Source organism: Pseudorca crassidens, chromosome 5, assembly GCF_039906515.1.
Source record: "Pseudorca crassidens isolate mPseCra1 chromosome 5, mPseCra1.hap1, whole genome shotgun sequence".
In the NCBI taxonomy this organism is placed as follows: domain Eukaryota; kingdom Metazoa; phylum Chordata; class Mammalia; order Artiodactyla; family Delphinidae; genus Pseudorca; species Pseudorca crassidens.
The window spans coordinates 145,568,226-145,584,441 of NC_090300.1; the positions used below are offsets into that span (position 1 = coordinate 145,568,226).

A 16,216-nucleotide genomic window follows, 5' to 3' on the forward strand; every position below is an offset into this window, starting at 1 on the left:
GGGGATTGGCAAGAACAGTGTGCACCTGCAGGTGACCGCAGGAGATCAGGCTGGGAAAGCTGGCCATCCAGCAAGTCCCTCCAGATTCCTAGAGTGTCAGTGCAGAGTGGACCACCGGCCACACGGGAAGCAGCAGTTCAGTCCCAGGCCCCAGGATACCTTAATCCCAAACCAGTCGCAGCACCATCGCCACCTGCCACGTCCAGAGCAGAGAATCCAGGGTCTGAGCCCCGCTAACACTGGGGCTTTGCGTGGGCAGACTCTTCCTCTGAAATGCAGAGCTGTGCGTCAGTCTCGGCCCTCAAGTGACCACTCCACACCCGAGAGGACAGGCAGGGTCAGGACAGCGGAGAGGAAGGGTGGGGGGATGGGCGAGGGGCTGGGGTGGGTACCAGTTTTCTAAGTGCCAGGTGCTTGGGTAGATGAGTGGGATGAAACTGCTGAAACAGGGAAGCTGATGACCAGGAGAGACGTGAGGCCTGCAGGGCTGGTGCAGGACGCTGTCTGTGCACCCCTCCCGGCCGACCCGTCCCCACCCAGTAACCGTGGAGGAGCCCAGGCCAGCCTGGATGCCAGCCACCACAGAGCCCCACCTGGCATATGCCCCTCTGACCCCGTGCAGGTGTCCACTGTGCACCCACCCTCAGGCGACTGCTGGGATGGGGCGATGACGAGGGCGATGGATGGATAAAGGCTTCACGCCCCGAGGGGACAGCACTCCTCATAAGGTCCCTGGGGATCATACAGGGTCACGTGGCCACTGGGGGACCCAAGCCAAGCAGACCCTGACTGGCAGCACCTACAATTCACCAGAACCCCAAAGTTCATGGGAGACATGGACGGTCTAGTAAATGATTTTCGCCCCAGGCCTAAAGCAGGTGCTAAGTGACTTATGAATCACCTAAGGAGAATGTTAGGAGGACAGCTCCCGGGTTAGCCAGCTGACCAGGGTGGCGCCTGACAAAGGCAAGACCAGGATTCCGGCGCCTCAGAGAAGCCGCTGGACTTCGGGGACAGCGCAGGACTCGGCAAAAACGACTCAATGTTTAGTGTTGCGTGGGCACGTTTATTTCCTTCAAAGACCGTTCGTGTTCCAGCCACACCTTCCCCGCATGAACCCAGCTGCACAGGGCTGGCGCAGGACTGCAGTCTGTTTTTAAAGTGCTTCCCAGGGATACAATCATCGTCGGGTAAAGTCATCGCCACACTTGGTCATCAAGCCAAACCTCTCCACATACCTGGAAAACCTCTTATTTTCTTCTTTAAAAAAAAAAAAAAAAAAAAAAAGTAGCTTTAATACGATATCGGGGGGAAAAACCCTACAAGCCTAAATTATAAACGGCACGTCACTGACCAGTTGGCAGCTGGGTGAATGGGGCAGTTTGTTGTATTTCAAATGCTTCCTCATCCAGAAAGTAGGAATGTCCCCCCCAAAAAAGGAACCAGAGAGGTGTAACCTGAGTTTGCTTCGCAGGATTAGCAGTGCTGGCGTCCCCGTGCCGCCTGCTTTGGTCATCACGCCTTCGCAGGTATGGGGCAGCAGAGGCAGGGTCTGGCGTCAGGTCTAGGCCGGTGCTGAGATCTGTTTTTCATCTGATGGAGTTAAATGTTCTGACTTCGAACATCCACCAACTTACACCGTCAGGTTTCAAGAGAGCCGAGATGGTTACTCAGAAAACACTTGAATTGAGTGGCAGCAGCGTAAATGAATCTTTCCCTTTCTGTTCGAGAAGAAAATCTGCACTGTTCTTCTATAGGTGTGGCCAGCGAAACAGTCAAACACCTGGACAGGCACCCAGCTTGTGACGGGTCGGCAGCGGCAGGCCGGGTAGCCCTCTCTAGGAATCCAGGGCCGCTTGTGAACTTAAACTTGAGACCTGATTTAAATAAACTGCTCGGTCTAAACCTTCTTCCTCACGGCAGGTTTTCAACTGGAGCGATGAGATGGGTACTTCTGTTGACGCTACATGAAAACATACACGCACCCCTAAAGGTCCATTTCATTCCTCCACAAAGAACACAGGCTCGTCCTTAAACAAATCCAGGAGAATTGTTGACAGCTCATTAAAACCAACGTGACCAGCTGGTTCCGGACATACAGACGCACATTAACATGAGTGCTCGCGAGAAACTGCTTTCAGAACACCACTCTGCAAAGATTTCATCGAGACAAAACAGAAACCAAACCAAAAGCCCTCAGAACACTCCAGCATGTGGAAAAGGTAAGGGAATAAGGTGGCTTACAAATGAGTAGGTTTTGCATTTGGTGTATAATCTAGATTGATGTTATGACATTTACTTTGACATAAATATCCTACATCATTAAAAACCAGATCTGGATAAACAGCTTGGAAAGGAAACATTCACAGTATCGATACAGCCCCTGTTCTCATGGTGCGACCCTGACCCTACGCTTCTTTTCTCTCATCCTATTCCCTGCTACGTTAGTGTCCTCCGCAACTTCAGAAAAAGCCATTTGATGGTGACTGTGTGTGTGTGTGTGTCTGGAGGGTAAGCTCTGGGATTGACTCAAATGTACAGGGTTCTTGATGTACATCCAACAGACACCAAGAAATACGCATCTCCCAGCAACACTGTCCCCCTCGTGTTAATCCACACGCTTCTCACACACGGGGTGGACGCAGCCCACCTGACCCATGCCCGGGACCCTGAAGAGGTTTCAAGTCACGAGGAAGCTGAGAGAGCAGAGCCCCGGATAAAGGGATGAAGCAGAGAACAGAATGCTCATGGGGTCATTCAGGAATGGGAACAGCTAAGACTTCTTTTCAGAGCGAGAAACTTGAATCTAAAACTCTTGACACCTTCACGCTTGAATAAATCAAGTCCATCTGAATTTCCAAATCAAAAACAAATTGTACTGACTACTTCTGATCAGTGCCTGAAATTCGACACACAATATCCTCTTAGAATTAATTCTGGAATGGCACAGGTTCTGTCGACCACATGAGAGAGAACAGTAATCCTTCAAGTAGAAGAGAACATTAATGAGACCATCGGTTCCAAAAGACTAGTAGCGATTACTAGCCTATGGGGACTAACTTGGTATGAATATACTATATTTTGGAATACCAGGTGCTAACTTACAGCGATTATAATTGGAGTATAATCTTTGAAAGCAAACTATGCTGAAAAAGTCATTTTACAGTTACTCGATAATTCTGGGGACACCTAAGAATTTTAAATGTGCATTTTACAAAATTCTTAATGTAGTTTTCTAATCTCTCCCTCAAAAAAAAGGAAAGGAAAAAATTCTATAATTTCGATTTTTATAAAGGTTTTGCTCATCCATGGCTCTCTTACTCCTGAAATATATGTTTAAGGATTCACAAAAGCAGCTATAGGAAGGAACTCACCCAATTTCACATCTGTGACAGGAGCCAAGTTTTCATTGTAGCCTTTAAATCTTATTGGAGGAAAATGAATCTTACTCAAAACCTTTCACCCTGATAACAAGTGCTTTTTTTTTTTTTTTTTTTTTTTTTTTCGGTACGCGGGCCTCTCACTGCTGTGGCCTCTCCCGTTGCGGAGCACAGGCTCCGGACGCGCAGGCTCAGCGGCCATGGCTCACGGGCCCAGCCATTCCGCGGCATGTGGGATCTTCCCGGACCGGGACACGAACCCGCGTCCCCTGCATCGGCAGGCGGACTCTCAACCACTGCGCCACCAGGGAAGCCCAACAGGTGCTTTTTAATAAGCATGTCTCCTAAAAGTGTTTCATTGAGAAGGAGTGGACGATGTGAAAATTGTGAATGAACCCCAGGGTAACGGCGTACAGATGAGGAAAGTGGTTTGGAAGACACGTAGGGATATTAACATCGTGTGCTGAACTGACTGTTTTTTTCCACTGGAAATCAAAACAAGGGCATCCCAAGAGTTGCTAAACACAGTAGAATTCTGAAGAGCTCACAGAAGAAGCGTGACGCACGTTTGGCTCATTTGTTATTAAACTTCCATTCCTAAGACTCACATCTGAGACATAAAATAATTTCCTCTTTTGCCCTAAAAGTACTTTGTTTCGGCTATGGGCAATATTTGGCAAACCAACCTCGGACTGCAGAAAAACCATATGTGTGTGGTGCCCGTGTCCCTCTAGCTGTGGCCTATTGCTCCTAACTTCATCTTTTGGCGCTTCTGTGAACAAGGAGGCCGGACGGGAGAGAAACATTCCCTGTGTTGGCTGCTCTGTTCGTATTATTACAGCTCTGATGCTATAGAGAAAAATATAAAAACCACATAAGGATTTATATATCTCCCACTCGTAGATAGGCTCAAAGCAAACTTAGAAAAGTGTTCAGCATAATATGCATAGGATATATTTAGTATTTGCATAATTTTTCAAGTTATATGGCTAATATCAAAGGCAAATGTCTTCCTACGTTTGTCAGTGTTTCCATTCCCATGGTAATTTCTCTTGCCTGTGTCCCACCCCTCAGTACTCAGGGCCGCCTGCACTTTTTATTCTGAGCAGCCAATTAGGAGAGGTGACCCATCCATTCCGTTCACAGTGACAGCACAGAGGCGGCCTCCTCTTTGTGATGTGGTCCAGGCACGGACCAAAGTTAGAGCATGGAGGGCAAAGCTTGTCCCCCTCCCCTGCCCGTCCACAGCCCCTTATGGTAAGTTCCATAGTTCACACAGTGGTAAATAGCCTTCTCCCATTTAACTTCAACTCTTAGACGTGAGCACCGCCCACGCTGCAGAGCCGTCCGGTCTCGTGGCTTCCGGTGGCAAACTGGGCTTTGTAGGTTCTCTCCGGGGGAAACCTCCTGGCTGGAGACTCAGAATGTTTTCTGTTGGTTTTTTTTTCCCCTTTAAAAGATGAAATTGTTGGAAAAAACCCCAGCTAGACTGGGGACAGGGAGGCCGTCCACAACTTACGGGCCCTCTGGCTGTGTCCTGGCGGGTGGCTACGGAGGGTCCACGTCTGCAGCATCGCGGGGAAGGAGGCGCGCGCCGGCCTACGGGCAGGGGTCCAGGGGGGCGCCGTTTGCAGTGCTCTGGCCCCGGTGTCTGGAGAGCAGCTTCTTGTTCAGGAACCGGGCAAGCGTCGACCCCTTCCTCCGCAGCCCCGCCGGCTGCTGCAGGAACACCAGGTCGTTGTGGGACTGGCTCAGGCCGGGGTCTTTCTGCTGGTGCCGCCGGCGGAAGAACAGCTTCGCGCCCTTCCTTAAAATCCCTCCTGCAAGAGCAAGGCACGGGGTCAGCGGGGCTGCGGGTGAAAAGCCCGGTGGGCGACGCGTCCAGGAGGAAAGGAAGGCAGGCGGCTCCCTCCAGCGACTCTAATAGAAGGCAGCCTGTGACTGCAGCGCGCCTCCCTGTTGGCACAAGAAAGGCAGCTGGGTCTGGCCTGAGCACAGCACAGGTGCTTCCAAGGCGCAGTGAGCAGGTAGGTCACTTGGAGTCCATTCCCAGGCAGGCGTCTAGATCCCTGACTTTCAGAGACTCCCCATCACGAGGAGGGGTATAAACAGCAGAGTGCTTTGTGCCCCAGAAAGGACGCTCATGCTATTAAAACCAAATTAAGGACTCTGAGAACAATGGTATTCACTCTCTTAGGAAATTTAAGTAACATTTATTCTTTTGGGGAGGAAGATCTTTTACAACTTCAGATCCAGCACGTGTGTATCAGGCTAAGTCACATGAGATGTCTGTTACTTGACCACTTTAGACCTAAACCCCTCAATTTTGTTTGCTTCGACCTATCTCTATATGACGTCAAGTGGTGCAATATGAAATAGAAAAAAAATTAGCAGCGGCAATGATTTCCACGGCAATGGTTCCTTAAAGGTTAAATGCCAGCTAACATATCGATGGCCAGAGCCCACTAACCTGCTTCCATTTTCACAAACTAGTTTCACATCCTATGAACAAGGCTCAGGGGGATCAGGGGGCCCTTCCAGCCAGGCTGGGAAACCCATGACCGCGTGCATGTAGGTGTTAGTGACTTTGAAAGAATGGCCTGACCATCTCAATCAGGAGCTTTACAGCTAATTTGGCAAAATCCATTCTTTTCACGACAGATACAAAGAATACTTCAACACCTGTGACATACGCAGACACCATCCTGGTTTATCCAGACGGGAGGCTGGAAGGCATCACTTGCTTTTCTACGTGAAATGTATGGACAGTTGTGGAATCTGACTCAGCCTTATGCACAGACCCTTGCATAATCAGCACTTACCTCGGGAAAACCAGCACGCCCGTGACTTTAAGAGGCCATTTACTGGACCTGAACTTAAGGATGCATGTCCCAGGGGATATATATATATATATATATATATATATATATATATATATATATGTAGAGCTGGTTCACTTTGCTGTACAGTAGAAACTAACACAACATTGCAAAGCAACTGTACTTCCATAAAAAAAATTTTTAAAAAGAAATTTTCCAATTAACAATGAAGAAAAAAAAAAAGGATGCGTGTCCTACTTGCTCTGCCTGGGTTAAGCAGCAGAACACAGCTCAAAGCTCCAGGAATGCGCCGAGTTTAACTTGGTCAAAGCTGTCCAAGAGATTTGTTTTTCATTTGCTCTTTGGGTCCAATCAACCTACTGCGAAGACTCACTCGGACATTTTCTACCATTGTCTAAAGCTGGAGGCGGTGTACGGGGGGCTGAGGAAGGCTGCAAAGGGATGAAGCAGAAGGGTGAGTATACAAGTGTCAGTGGCTTTAGGCTCAACGGGCTTCTCCTTGGGCCAGAAAGGTCTGTTCCGGGAGCCGTTCCAATCCCTGTAGGATGCAGCGTATCTCAAAAAACCACCGGGTAGGGTGTGTTACGGCAGGGGTCACCACCACCGACAGGGCTTGACTCTGGACTCTGGCCAGTCCCGGGGGCAGATGCAGTGATGCCCACCGGTCAGTTACCCAGCATATTGCAAGTCCCGGGGCCTCCCAGCCTGACCAGGTTACCTCAGATTGGGGGGGGGGGACCCAGGAGGTATTTCTGACCTCTAGGTACCTGCTTTGGGTTAAGCTTGGAGCCCCCAAATAGCACGTGAATGGGGGGCTGTCACATTGGAACAGAGGAGAGGAAGGAAGGTCTGATGGACCTACTCCGTTAACCTGGACCCTAATGCCACACCCCACCCCCATCTCCCCGGGGCAGGGGGCAGGGGATGGAAGTGTGGAGAGGGGAACAGACCAGTCCGTCCCCCAGGCCAGCTGCAGATCTAGGGATGTGGAAGCCCGGCAGAAAGAGGATCTCCCCTGGAAGGCTCCATCTGCAAAGCCCATGTCATACACGTCCCTGTGCTGAAATTCAGTCTGGGGTCTGGAGCCAAGGTCTGAGGTGTGAGCGGGGGTGGTGTCATGGGCTGGATCGTGTCCCTCCAGAATTCTTATGTTGGGGTCCGAACCCCAGCACCTCAGAACGTGACCTTGTTTGGAGATACGGTCACTAAAGAGGCAATGAAGTTATAGTGAGGTCATTAGGACAGGTGCTAATCCAGTATGACTACTGTCCTTATAGAAACGGGAAATTTGGACAGAGACACACAGGGAGACGCCATGTGACGATGAGGGCAGAGCTCAAGGTGATGCGTCTGCAAGCCTCGGAGTGACAACGATGGTTAACAAACCCTCAGAAGCTGGGGGAGAGCCTGGGACAGATTCTCCCTCGTAGCCTCAGGAGGAACCAGCCCTGCCACACCTTTATCGTGGACTCCCAGCCTCCAGAGCTCAGAGAGAAGAAATCTCTGTTGTTTAAACCACCCCATCTGCGGTACTTTGTTACAGCAGCCCCAGGAATCTAACACAGACAAGAAAGGGCAGGGGAGATGAGCGTCCTGAAGCAGCGGCCACGTCCTCCTGTTTATCCTCGGACCCTGGACGCCCCGTGTTAGATCAGGGCAGAGGGCAGATGCTACAGCCGTCTTCTCAGCCCCAAGACACGCTGGAGTCCGGCAGCAACCTGGAAAAACTCCAGACGTCCAGGTCCCAGCCCTGGGGAATCTGATGTGAGGGGTTCTTGGGAGACATCTGGACATCAGCATCTTTTAAAAAATCCCGGGTCTTTCTAACATGCAGCTGGGGCTGGAAACCATCCACCAAGGTCTGGTCAAACCGCCATCAGTACTTGGACACAGACTAAGGACACAGACGTCAGCACTGGGGACCAGACCAGAGGGCAGAAGGTAAGCAGGGCGTTCACTTTCTTCTACATAGTTTCCTGATGCCCCTTCACGTTTTAATATCTCAGGGCCATGCGGGACGGGGGATGGGGACATGGCAGCCTAGCCTGCAGGGCACAGCACCCGGTTCTGAAGGTCTGGCTTTGCACCCTGGATTGAGCGAGAAACCAGAACACAGGAACAGGCAAGGGGCAGCTGTGCTCAAAACTCCTTAAAAAGGGAGTCTGCACACTTCTGAGCGGTCGCTTTCTCTCGTTTAGATGACATTGCACCTGAAACGCCTAAACTTCAAATTCTCGTCACATTAACATAAAACAGCAAGGACTTGCGTCCTGGGAGCAGAGCTGGTAGAGATGTGTTGGCCGTAACTGTTTAAACGGCCCTGCTGGCTGTGCTTTGTTTCAACAGCGTCCCCGCCCCAGCCAGCGCCATGTCGGCTACGGACCTGTGCTGCCCCCACAGGCCTGCCACGTGGTGTTTCTGTTCTTGGTCCTTACGCCCACCCTCTGGAGCAGGTGTGCTGTGCTGTTAACTTTGCCTGTTCAGCGTCACCGCCTGAACCGGATGCTGTCATGTGATGTGTACCCTGGTGTGCTTCGTCCTGAGGTCACGCGCACGGCTCACCAGGTCCGCGTTTCCCCTAACTTGACACCACTTGTCATGGCTTCTGTGGGGGCGTTGGCTTCTTGGACAGAGGACAGTCATGTGAGGGTGGGGCCCCGGTTACGTCTCCCAGCCACCTGAGGGTGCTCTTATCTCTTGCTTACAAATAGGGAAGCAGAGACTCGGAGGGGTGACGTGCTCGCCCTACAAAGCCGTGCTCTCGAGCCTGGCTCTTCTGTGCCGCTAAGGATGGCATCTGAGCTGGAAGTGGCCAGTAGGCGTCTGGAGCGCCGGTCTGCGGGTGGCCGCTGGCGAAGCCTCTGGAGGGCGAGACGGATGCCGCTCCCAGAGGGATCGCAGAGCACAGCCCTGCTCTCTGGGAACGACTCTGACAGGCTTTCCAGAATGATGTGAATCTCCCGAGAGGCATGCTGGCGGCCTGGGTAGGACAGAACATTCTAGCAACGTGAGCCCATCTCCAGGGTGCACAGACTAACTCAGCAAACATGAAATATAACCAGCACAAACAGAGGTTATTCCATTTTCATGACTAAATAAAAATGTTATCGTCCGTTTAAACTTGGCCAGTAAAGCACACGACCTTTGGGGTAAGTAACGCCGGAAGGACGTGGCCACAGGTGGGCCCAGCGGACGCTGATGTGGCCGCACCACAGGTGGGTGTGAGGTCGTAGCTCAGACGGGCCAGGGCCCCCTCGGCTGCTGGCAGGTGGCGCCGTAAGGCGCCGCTGTGACCAATGGACATCGGAGCTCGGTTTTCTGTGCCAGTTTGTCCCAGAACGCCCAGTGACTCCATCCCAGTACTGAGCTGAGTGCCGCAGGGCAAGGCTCCTGGTCGATGTGGTCCAGATCTCCCTCAGTGCCTGAGCTCTAGGAGATAACCCGGAGTGAGGTGGGTGGGCTTCATCCCATCACCGAATGCCTGAGAACAAGAAGGAAGGTTCCCGGGCCAGAGATTCTGCCCCAAGACTGCGGCGCCAGCGCCTGCCTGCCCTGCGATTCCAGACTCATCAACACGAACCGGTTCCTTGAAATACAGAGCCTATTGGTTCTGCTTCCCTGGAGAACCCTGGCCGAGAGAAGAACTCCAGTTTGGTATGTCACAGTTGACTCTGGGCCCACAGAATCTGTCACCCTTTGCTGAAAGGGAAATTCACATCAATGGGGCAAGGCCGCTGGGGCCGTTTGGGTTTAATAAGCCCACCTCCTTCACTCTGGGCTACCTCATCCGCACAACAAGAAGCAAGACGCAGGCCTCACTCCCAATCTTAAAGATGCCTGAAGGTAAGATCTGGAAACAGGTTATGTGAAATTTCAGGCAAAGAACCAAAATCTTAGATGGGACAGGGAAGAAAACAAATCTTTCCCGGGTTCTAAAAACAATCATAAGACTAAAGGTTAATACAAAGACATCATAAGGCTAAGGTATAAACAGATATATGAAGGAATTAAAAATAATTATTCTAAATTATAGCTTTAATGTTGCAAACATTCCCAAATTTATTCCCACTCATCCCAGTTCAACAGACGTAAATTGCTCATTGAAGAATGCATCTTAACATCTTATAGGTAGGAAAACAGTGACCAAAAGCAACCTTATAAATTATAGTTTGCTGCCCAAAGAACAGCTTTAGATTACAAGGGGAACCACGGAAGGCCCAGTTACAGAAGTGACGACTTTTTAGCACCAAGGACGATTAAGGGAGTCGGTCTGTCTGAATTTCTTGGCGAGGTGGTTTTGTCACGTCAGCTAACACAGGGATGCCTTCCCCTGAGATGATGACCCTCTACTACCAGACCAGGGCACTTTGAAGGAGGAAGATGGGAAAACTGGCACCCGGGGACGGTCCAAGTGGAAAGCGATGGGAGGGAAAAGGAAGAGGGGGAGGGGTGAACTTCCGGCTTAGTTACGATATGTGCTCTTCTCATAGCAAGGCTATACTTAATTAAAAATATATATATAAAACAAAAATAACTTACTGTGTAGGCAATTAATTCTGGTTGGCATAGCGATCCTCTTAAGTTAAAGGGCATGAGCAGGGATGGAGAGAAGGAAGAGGTGAAAAGAAAAGTTTGCAACAGCAAAATCAGAACGAGAGACGTAAGAGTTTGAAGCATTTGCGTTATACACAACATGGGACGTTACTGCGCAGTTTGCTTGGAGAGGTTTGTTTTTTCCTTTTTAATATTTTTCAGAGTCTCCACCAATGCTTCTGTTCTTACTTGTGGTAAAATACACATAACATAAAATGCACCATCGTAGCCGGTTCTAAGTGTAGAGTTCGGTTGTATTAAGTACATTCACGTATTTGTACTAGCACATCAATGCTTTGTGAAGCTAAAAATGAAACCAAATTTGAGGAATGCATTTCCTGTCCCCGCTGCATCATGACCACACGTACATTTCCAATCAGCAGGGTTCCAGGGGAATGCTAAATTGGCAGTCTTGGAAAGCTAGGGCCAACTCCTTCCTATGACAGGGGATGCAGGTGGTTCTTGAACTGAAAAATAGGCTTCAGTTTACAAAGGAGAGAAAACTCCACAGAGCTGCCCCCTAGATCACCAGTTTGGAAGAAATTCTGGTGGAAAAGGAAAACTATTTGGTACCCATAAAGCGTAATCATCTAAGGTTCTGACAGTATCTCGTAGAGATGCCGAGTGCAAATCTCTCAGGAAACAATGGAATGAAAAGCAATTTTTAAAACGCTGCCCAGTGTGTCCCTTTAAAAGCTCCCGGGTCTGTGCAGCGCTAAGAGTGAGGTGCATGACCGCTGGCTCAGCGTCCGTGCCCGGCCCCAGCTGCCAGGCCTCAGGGTGGAGCACAAGGCACACCTGCCGGCACCAGGTCCCCAAGAGTGAGGGTGTCATCCACCTGGCCGGTGACGGGAGAGGAGCGGGGTGGCCAGGACACAGCAAGGACGGAAACCCAAGGGAAAGAGCTCCCCGGAAGGGACGGCAGAGGGAGGGAGGGGGGCAGGGCAGGAGGGATGGGATGAAGGAGCAGCGGTCTCCGAACGGGCCCGGGGTGGTGAGGCTCGGCCTTCCAGGATGAACGGACGGCGGGCGGGAGGGGGGGCGGGTTCTGTGAGAAGAGGAGGTGGCCTGCTGGTCCATCAGGTCACAGACAGGGCACCCCACCTGCACTCCACCCTGCCCAGCGCCCACCTGCCTTCCTCAGGTCCAGGGGAGCCCCCTTGGGCTGCTCTGGCCCTAAGACAAAGCCCAGGCCGGGGGCACGTGCCGGGCTGTGTACCAGCGGCCGGGCCACCTTTTCCAGAACAGAAGCCAGGGAGCCACCACAGAGGGCGGTGCTCACTGCCGTGCTGCTCCCGGCCCCCCGACAGGGTCCTCGGGATGAGGGGCCAAGCCCGGGAGGCAGGCAGATAGAGCCCGATCTCCATCGCAGGGTCTGGAAATCACACCCAGGAACCTGCTTCTTCCTCTCTCTCCGCCTCTTCCTTGGCCTCCACCCCGCCTGTCCCGCTCTGCTCCGGCGAGGGGTGGGTCATGGGGGAGCCCAAGAAGCGAACGGGAAAGAGGAGGGCCAGGCAGGCTGCCGACCTTCCCCGGCGGGGCTCTCGGCTCGGCCCTGGGGACGCTGGGGCCACGGGATGCTGTGGTGGGGTGCTGAGCGCCACCCCTGGCCTCCACCCACCGGAACCCCCAGCACCCTCTGCCCCCAGCTGTGCCAACTGAAACGGTCTCCAGCCATGGCCGGTGTCCCCCGGGGAGGGGGCACGATCACCCCACGTAGGAACCCCTGGTCCGTGGCACCAAGAACAGAGCAGCTCCCCAAGGCTCCCGACCCGAGTGGCCGAGACTCCTAATGTCCACACTCGCGGGGGAGCCGGGACCTGGTGCAGAGCTGCACCCAGGACGGCTGGTTGGGCTCCGGCCCCTGCCTGGGCTCTCCCGGCCTGGCCTCCGCACGGGGCTCTCCTATTACCGCCTGGCCGGTGGGGTTCTCGGGGAGGTGGGCGCACGTGGTGGGCACATCCCCATTTACAGAGGAGGGAGCTGAGACTCAGTGAGTCTTGAAGCCTCATATCCAGAACTGGCCCGAGCCTCTGGACTACATTCCCTCGGCAAGTATCTTCAGGTCACCATCGTGCCACAGCGCCGTCTGGGGAAACTGCACGCGTTGAAGACGCTTACAGATTTACAGCACTGATTAGCGCTAACGGGAAACGGTTGCTTATTCCAATGCAGTGATTCGCTCACCACTGCACACATACTAAGTTAATGGCTAATTTTCTAGGGAGCTCCTCTCCCCGTGGACCCTGTCAGGGTCGAGTGGGGAAGTCTGGTTTGCTTTCCGCTGGGCGGGGGGAGTCTGAGAGGCACACAAGGGGAGGGGTGCCCATCTCCGCAGCTGAGGGAAGCCCAGTCTCTGCCCGGCTGGTCTCTTTGGCTCAATCGTGGTACCTGGCTCTTGGTGACCCCTCTCAATGCTCTGGATACTTCTACTCCTGCGGGGAGGAGTGCCCAGACAGAGGAAGGGGCGCTTCTAGCCATGAACACGAGTTGCCTCCACAAATGAAGCGAGACGACCCGGCCGCTCACACTGGGAAGGATTCTGAATGCAGCCCGCACCCCCTGCCCCTGCCCACGGGCTCTAAATGGGCTCGGATGTTCAGCGCAGGTGTCTCTGCAGGTGTAGGGGCGCTGAGCGTGGGGTGCCCTTGTAGAGGAGAAGGGAAGGAAAGCAGCGGGTGAGAACTTGCTTAGCTTGGAACTAGTAGGAGAGCAAAGCCGTGGGGCGGGGGGGAGCGGTGGGGAGTGAGGAGGGGTGGGCAGGGCGGGCACGGGAGGGGCTGGTACCTTTACGCTTCTGGGAAGTGCCCGGCTCCAGCTCAGACACACTCAGGGAGTGCTCCGACAGCTCATCCCCAGCGGGGTCCCGCGGGGCCGGGCCACCCCACGCGCCGGCCCCGGCCGGTGGCTCCTCTTCCAAGTCCCAGGAATCCAGCTCAGTCTCCTGGGGCTCCAGGGCCAGCCGGGCCCCTGTGGGGGTCTCCTTCCCCTCCTCGGGTGGGGCAGGGGCCACGGCCGCCCCTGGCTGGTCCGGGGCACCCTTCTGGCAGGTGCTGTCCATGGAGGCTGCGTAGTCCAGCATCAGGGAGGCGTCGTTGTCCTGAGATAGTGAGGTCTACCCGGGGGGTGAGAGACAAAGTCAGGGTGAGGAAGATGCCAAGGATACTTGGAAGCAGCAGCGGGCGAGGAGAATCCTCAGCAGCCCTGTCCAAACGTCCTGGCTGGCGGTTTCAGCGTCAGAAGGCACCCCGGCCCTCCAAGGAGGCAGGTAAGGGAAGCATGGGCTGAAACGCAGTGGACGAAGGTCTCCTGTGGCAGAGGGTTGGCCTGAGGTCGCAGGCTGGGGGGGTCTGGGGGAAGAGCATCCTTCCTACGTATGGGATGGCAGACAGGGTGACAGAGGATGTGAGCTCCGGGGTGCCAGATTCGATTTATCTTTAACCTTTGTTCCTACAGCATTTTTGTGTTTCCTGCAAGGAGGAACTGACCGCTATGCACTTTGTATCCTAAGAGTTATATTTATATGTAAAAGAGATGTAGGTGCTTGGGGGTGGGAAAGTGGTTCGCTGGAGGGCAGGAAAGTGACTGCAGGGACATGGCGGTGGCGGGGGGGGGGGGGGGGGGGCGGGTACCTGGGGGCCAGTCTGCTGTTCCTGATCTGTGTGGCAGTTGCACAGGAGAGTCTGCTAAGTGACAGGTGACAACTGCCCTTTTCTGAGCCAAGTCAGAAGTGCCCACTGACTCAGTTTGGGAGAATTTTGTCATCAGCAAAGATATTAACTGCAGTTGGTTGGATGGACTAAATGATCTAGAATAAAATCTCAGAGAAGGCACAGAGGAGGAGACGGTCACGAGCCTTGCCCTTATTTCACTCATTTATTCATCCTAAAGAAAACCCAGACATTGGGCCAGGCGCTTCCAGGGACGCCATCGCCCCCTGCTGGCTGCCTCTGGAAGCGCACGCAGGTAAGCCCAGAGACTCACCCGGCCCCTGGAAACTAAGGCCACATTGGTGACTCACCTCTGGCGCCTCCCAGGACCTGTTCTGGCCCCTCTCCCAGTAGCCAAGGGGTCAACTGTCATCATGCCCTCCCGCCCCACCCTCTCATGCCCTCAAAGTATCAACCCACCCTCCGTGTCCAAAAATTCATCTTCCTCATCCTCTCCCAGCTACCCAATGTCCCACCCACCCCTCCACTGCTCACATTCTTCTTGCTTGTTCTGAAACGTTAAAAAGGGGAAGGGACTGTAATGTGGGCCCTTGCCTGCCCGGCATCCGCCAGGGACGCCTCGCACCCGCCAGCTGCTCTGGACAAAGGTCACAGAGCAGGAGAAGGAAGCAATGGGGCTCAGGATAAGTTTTAAAACAAGCTTCGTTTCTCTGATCGCGAAAGGCATACACATTCACTGCAGAATGGAAACGGTTTGGAAACGTGTAATGTGTGAAGTGAAAGCTCCCCAGGATGGGGCAGCCACGAGGGTGGAGGTTCTGCCCCAAAGGGGAGTTGACATCACGCTGGTCTTTTCTCTTTCAATAAGTTTTCTTCACACGATTCACCAACCTCTCGACAACCAAGGCATCCCCGGTCAGAAACTTTCAAGTTTCCTTCCTCAGCAGGATAAGCTGCGTCACGAATGACCCCTCGTGGGTGAGGGAATGTAAGCTGACATTTGGGGGTGGAGCTCGCCGGAGCTGATCTCGGGCTGGGGCCGGGCTGACGCGGGGCGAGTGGCAGAGGCTCACCTTGGAGACCCCAGATATGACGATCGTGCTCTTCTTCCGCGGGGATTTGAGCTTCAGCTTCGAGGACTCGCTGAGCTGTCGGATGGCGACTTCGGCCACCGGGTCGGCACCGCTCAGCACCAGTAGCTCTGCCGGAGGAAAAGCGGGCGTGAAGCACGTTAACGAAATCTGAAGCTTTGGCAGGAACTTCTGCAGCGACAGATTTGGTCCTTAAGCAGGGGTGGCAAATATTTTCTGTAAAGGGCCAGACAGTGACTTCGTGGGCAGCCGGCCCGTCACAAGTACTGCAAGCTGACTTGGAAGCTAGGAAGCAGAGGCCGGATGTCAAAGTGTCCACGGCTGGGTTCTGGGGAAACTTCATGAGCAGGACAGGTGACGCCCCTGGGTCTGGAGCTGATGCTCTGTGGTTACACACACTCATCGAGGTGTACGCTTCAAATCATGCACCTTAATGAATGTAAATATGCCTCGATTGAGGTGAAAAACAGAAACCTGAGCTTTGGGGAGACTGTGAACTTTGAAAGGCAACGCAGCTACTCCCTGGCCCTCCCAGGAGTGGTTGAACACAAAAACTAGTGTTCAGGGTGACCGAGGGCTGGTTCACAGAAGCTGCTTCTTCCCAGGGTTAATTCCACACCCGGGCCAACATCCGGGGAGGG

General features: G+C 53.3%; 1 protein-coding gene and 1 long non-coding RNA gene across 12 annotated transcripts in view; one reads left to right on the top strand and one right to left on the bottom strand.

The window, feature by feature from the left end:
* Window positions 1–1,045: 1,045 nt before the first annotated feature.
* The window catches only part of C2CD2 (C2 calcium dependent domain containing 2), a 64,154-nt gene continuing 48,983 nt past the window's right edge, over window positions 1,046–16,216 (bottom strand). For 3 of the 7 annotated variants that reach the window (XM_067739542.1, XM_067739541.1, XM_067739543.1), the window contains exons 12-14: window positions 15,558–15,685; window positions 13,601–13,928; window positions 1,046–5,336 (exon numbers count right to left, since the gene is read on the bottom strand). In XM_067739542.1, the coding sequence (XP_067595643.1) occupies window positions 4,687–5,336; window positions 13,601–13,928; window positions 15,558–15,685 (1,106 nt within the window). In that variant the 3' untranslated portion in view covers window positions 1,046–4,686. The other 4 variants (XM_067739544.1, XM_067739546.1, XM_067739548.1 and 1 more) reach the window with 4 other exon arrangements.
* Window positions 5,271–9,211, top strand: LOC137225482 (uncharacterized). 5 transcript variants are annotated; one of them, XR_010943863.1, is made up of 4 exons: window positions 5,271–5,407; window positions 6,042–6,674; window positions 7,498–8,161; window positions 8,419–9,211. It is a non-coding gene; the product is annotated as an uncharacterized lncRNA (long non-coding RNA). The 5 variants fall into 5 exon arrangements; XR_010943861.1 differs by having other exon boundaries at window positions 8,567–9,211; XR_010943862.1 differs by having other exon boundaries at window positions 8,932–9,211.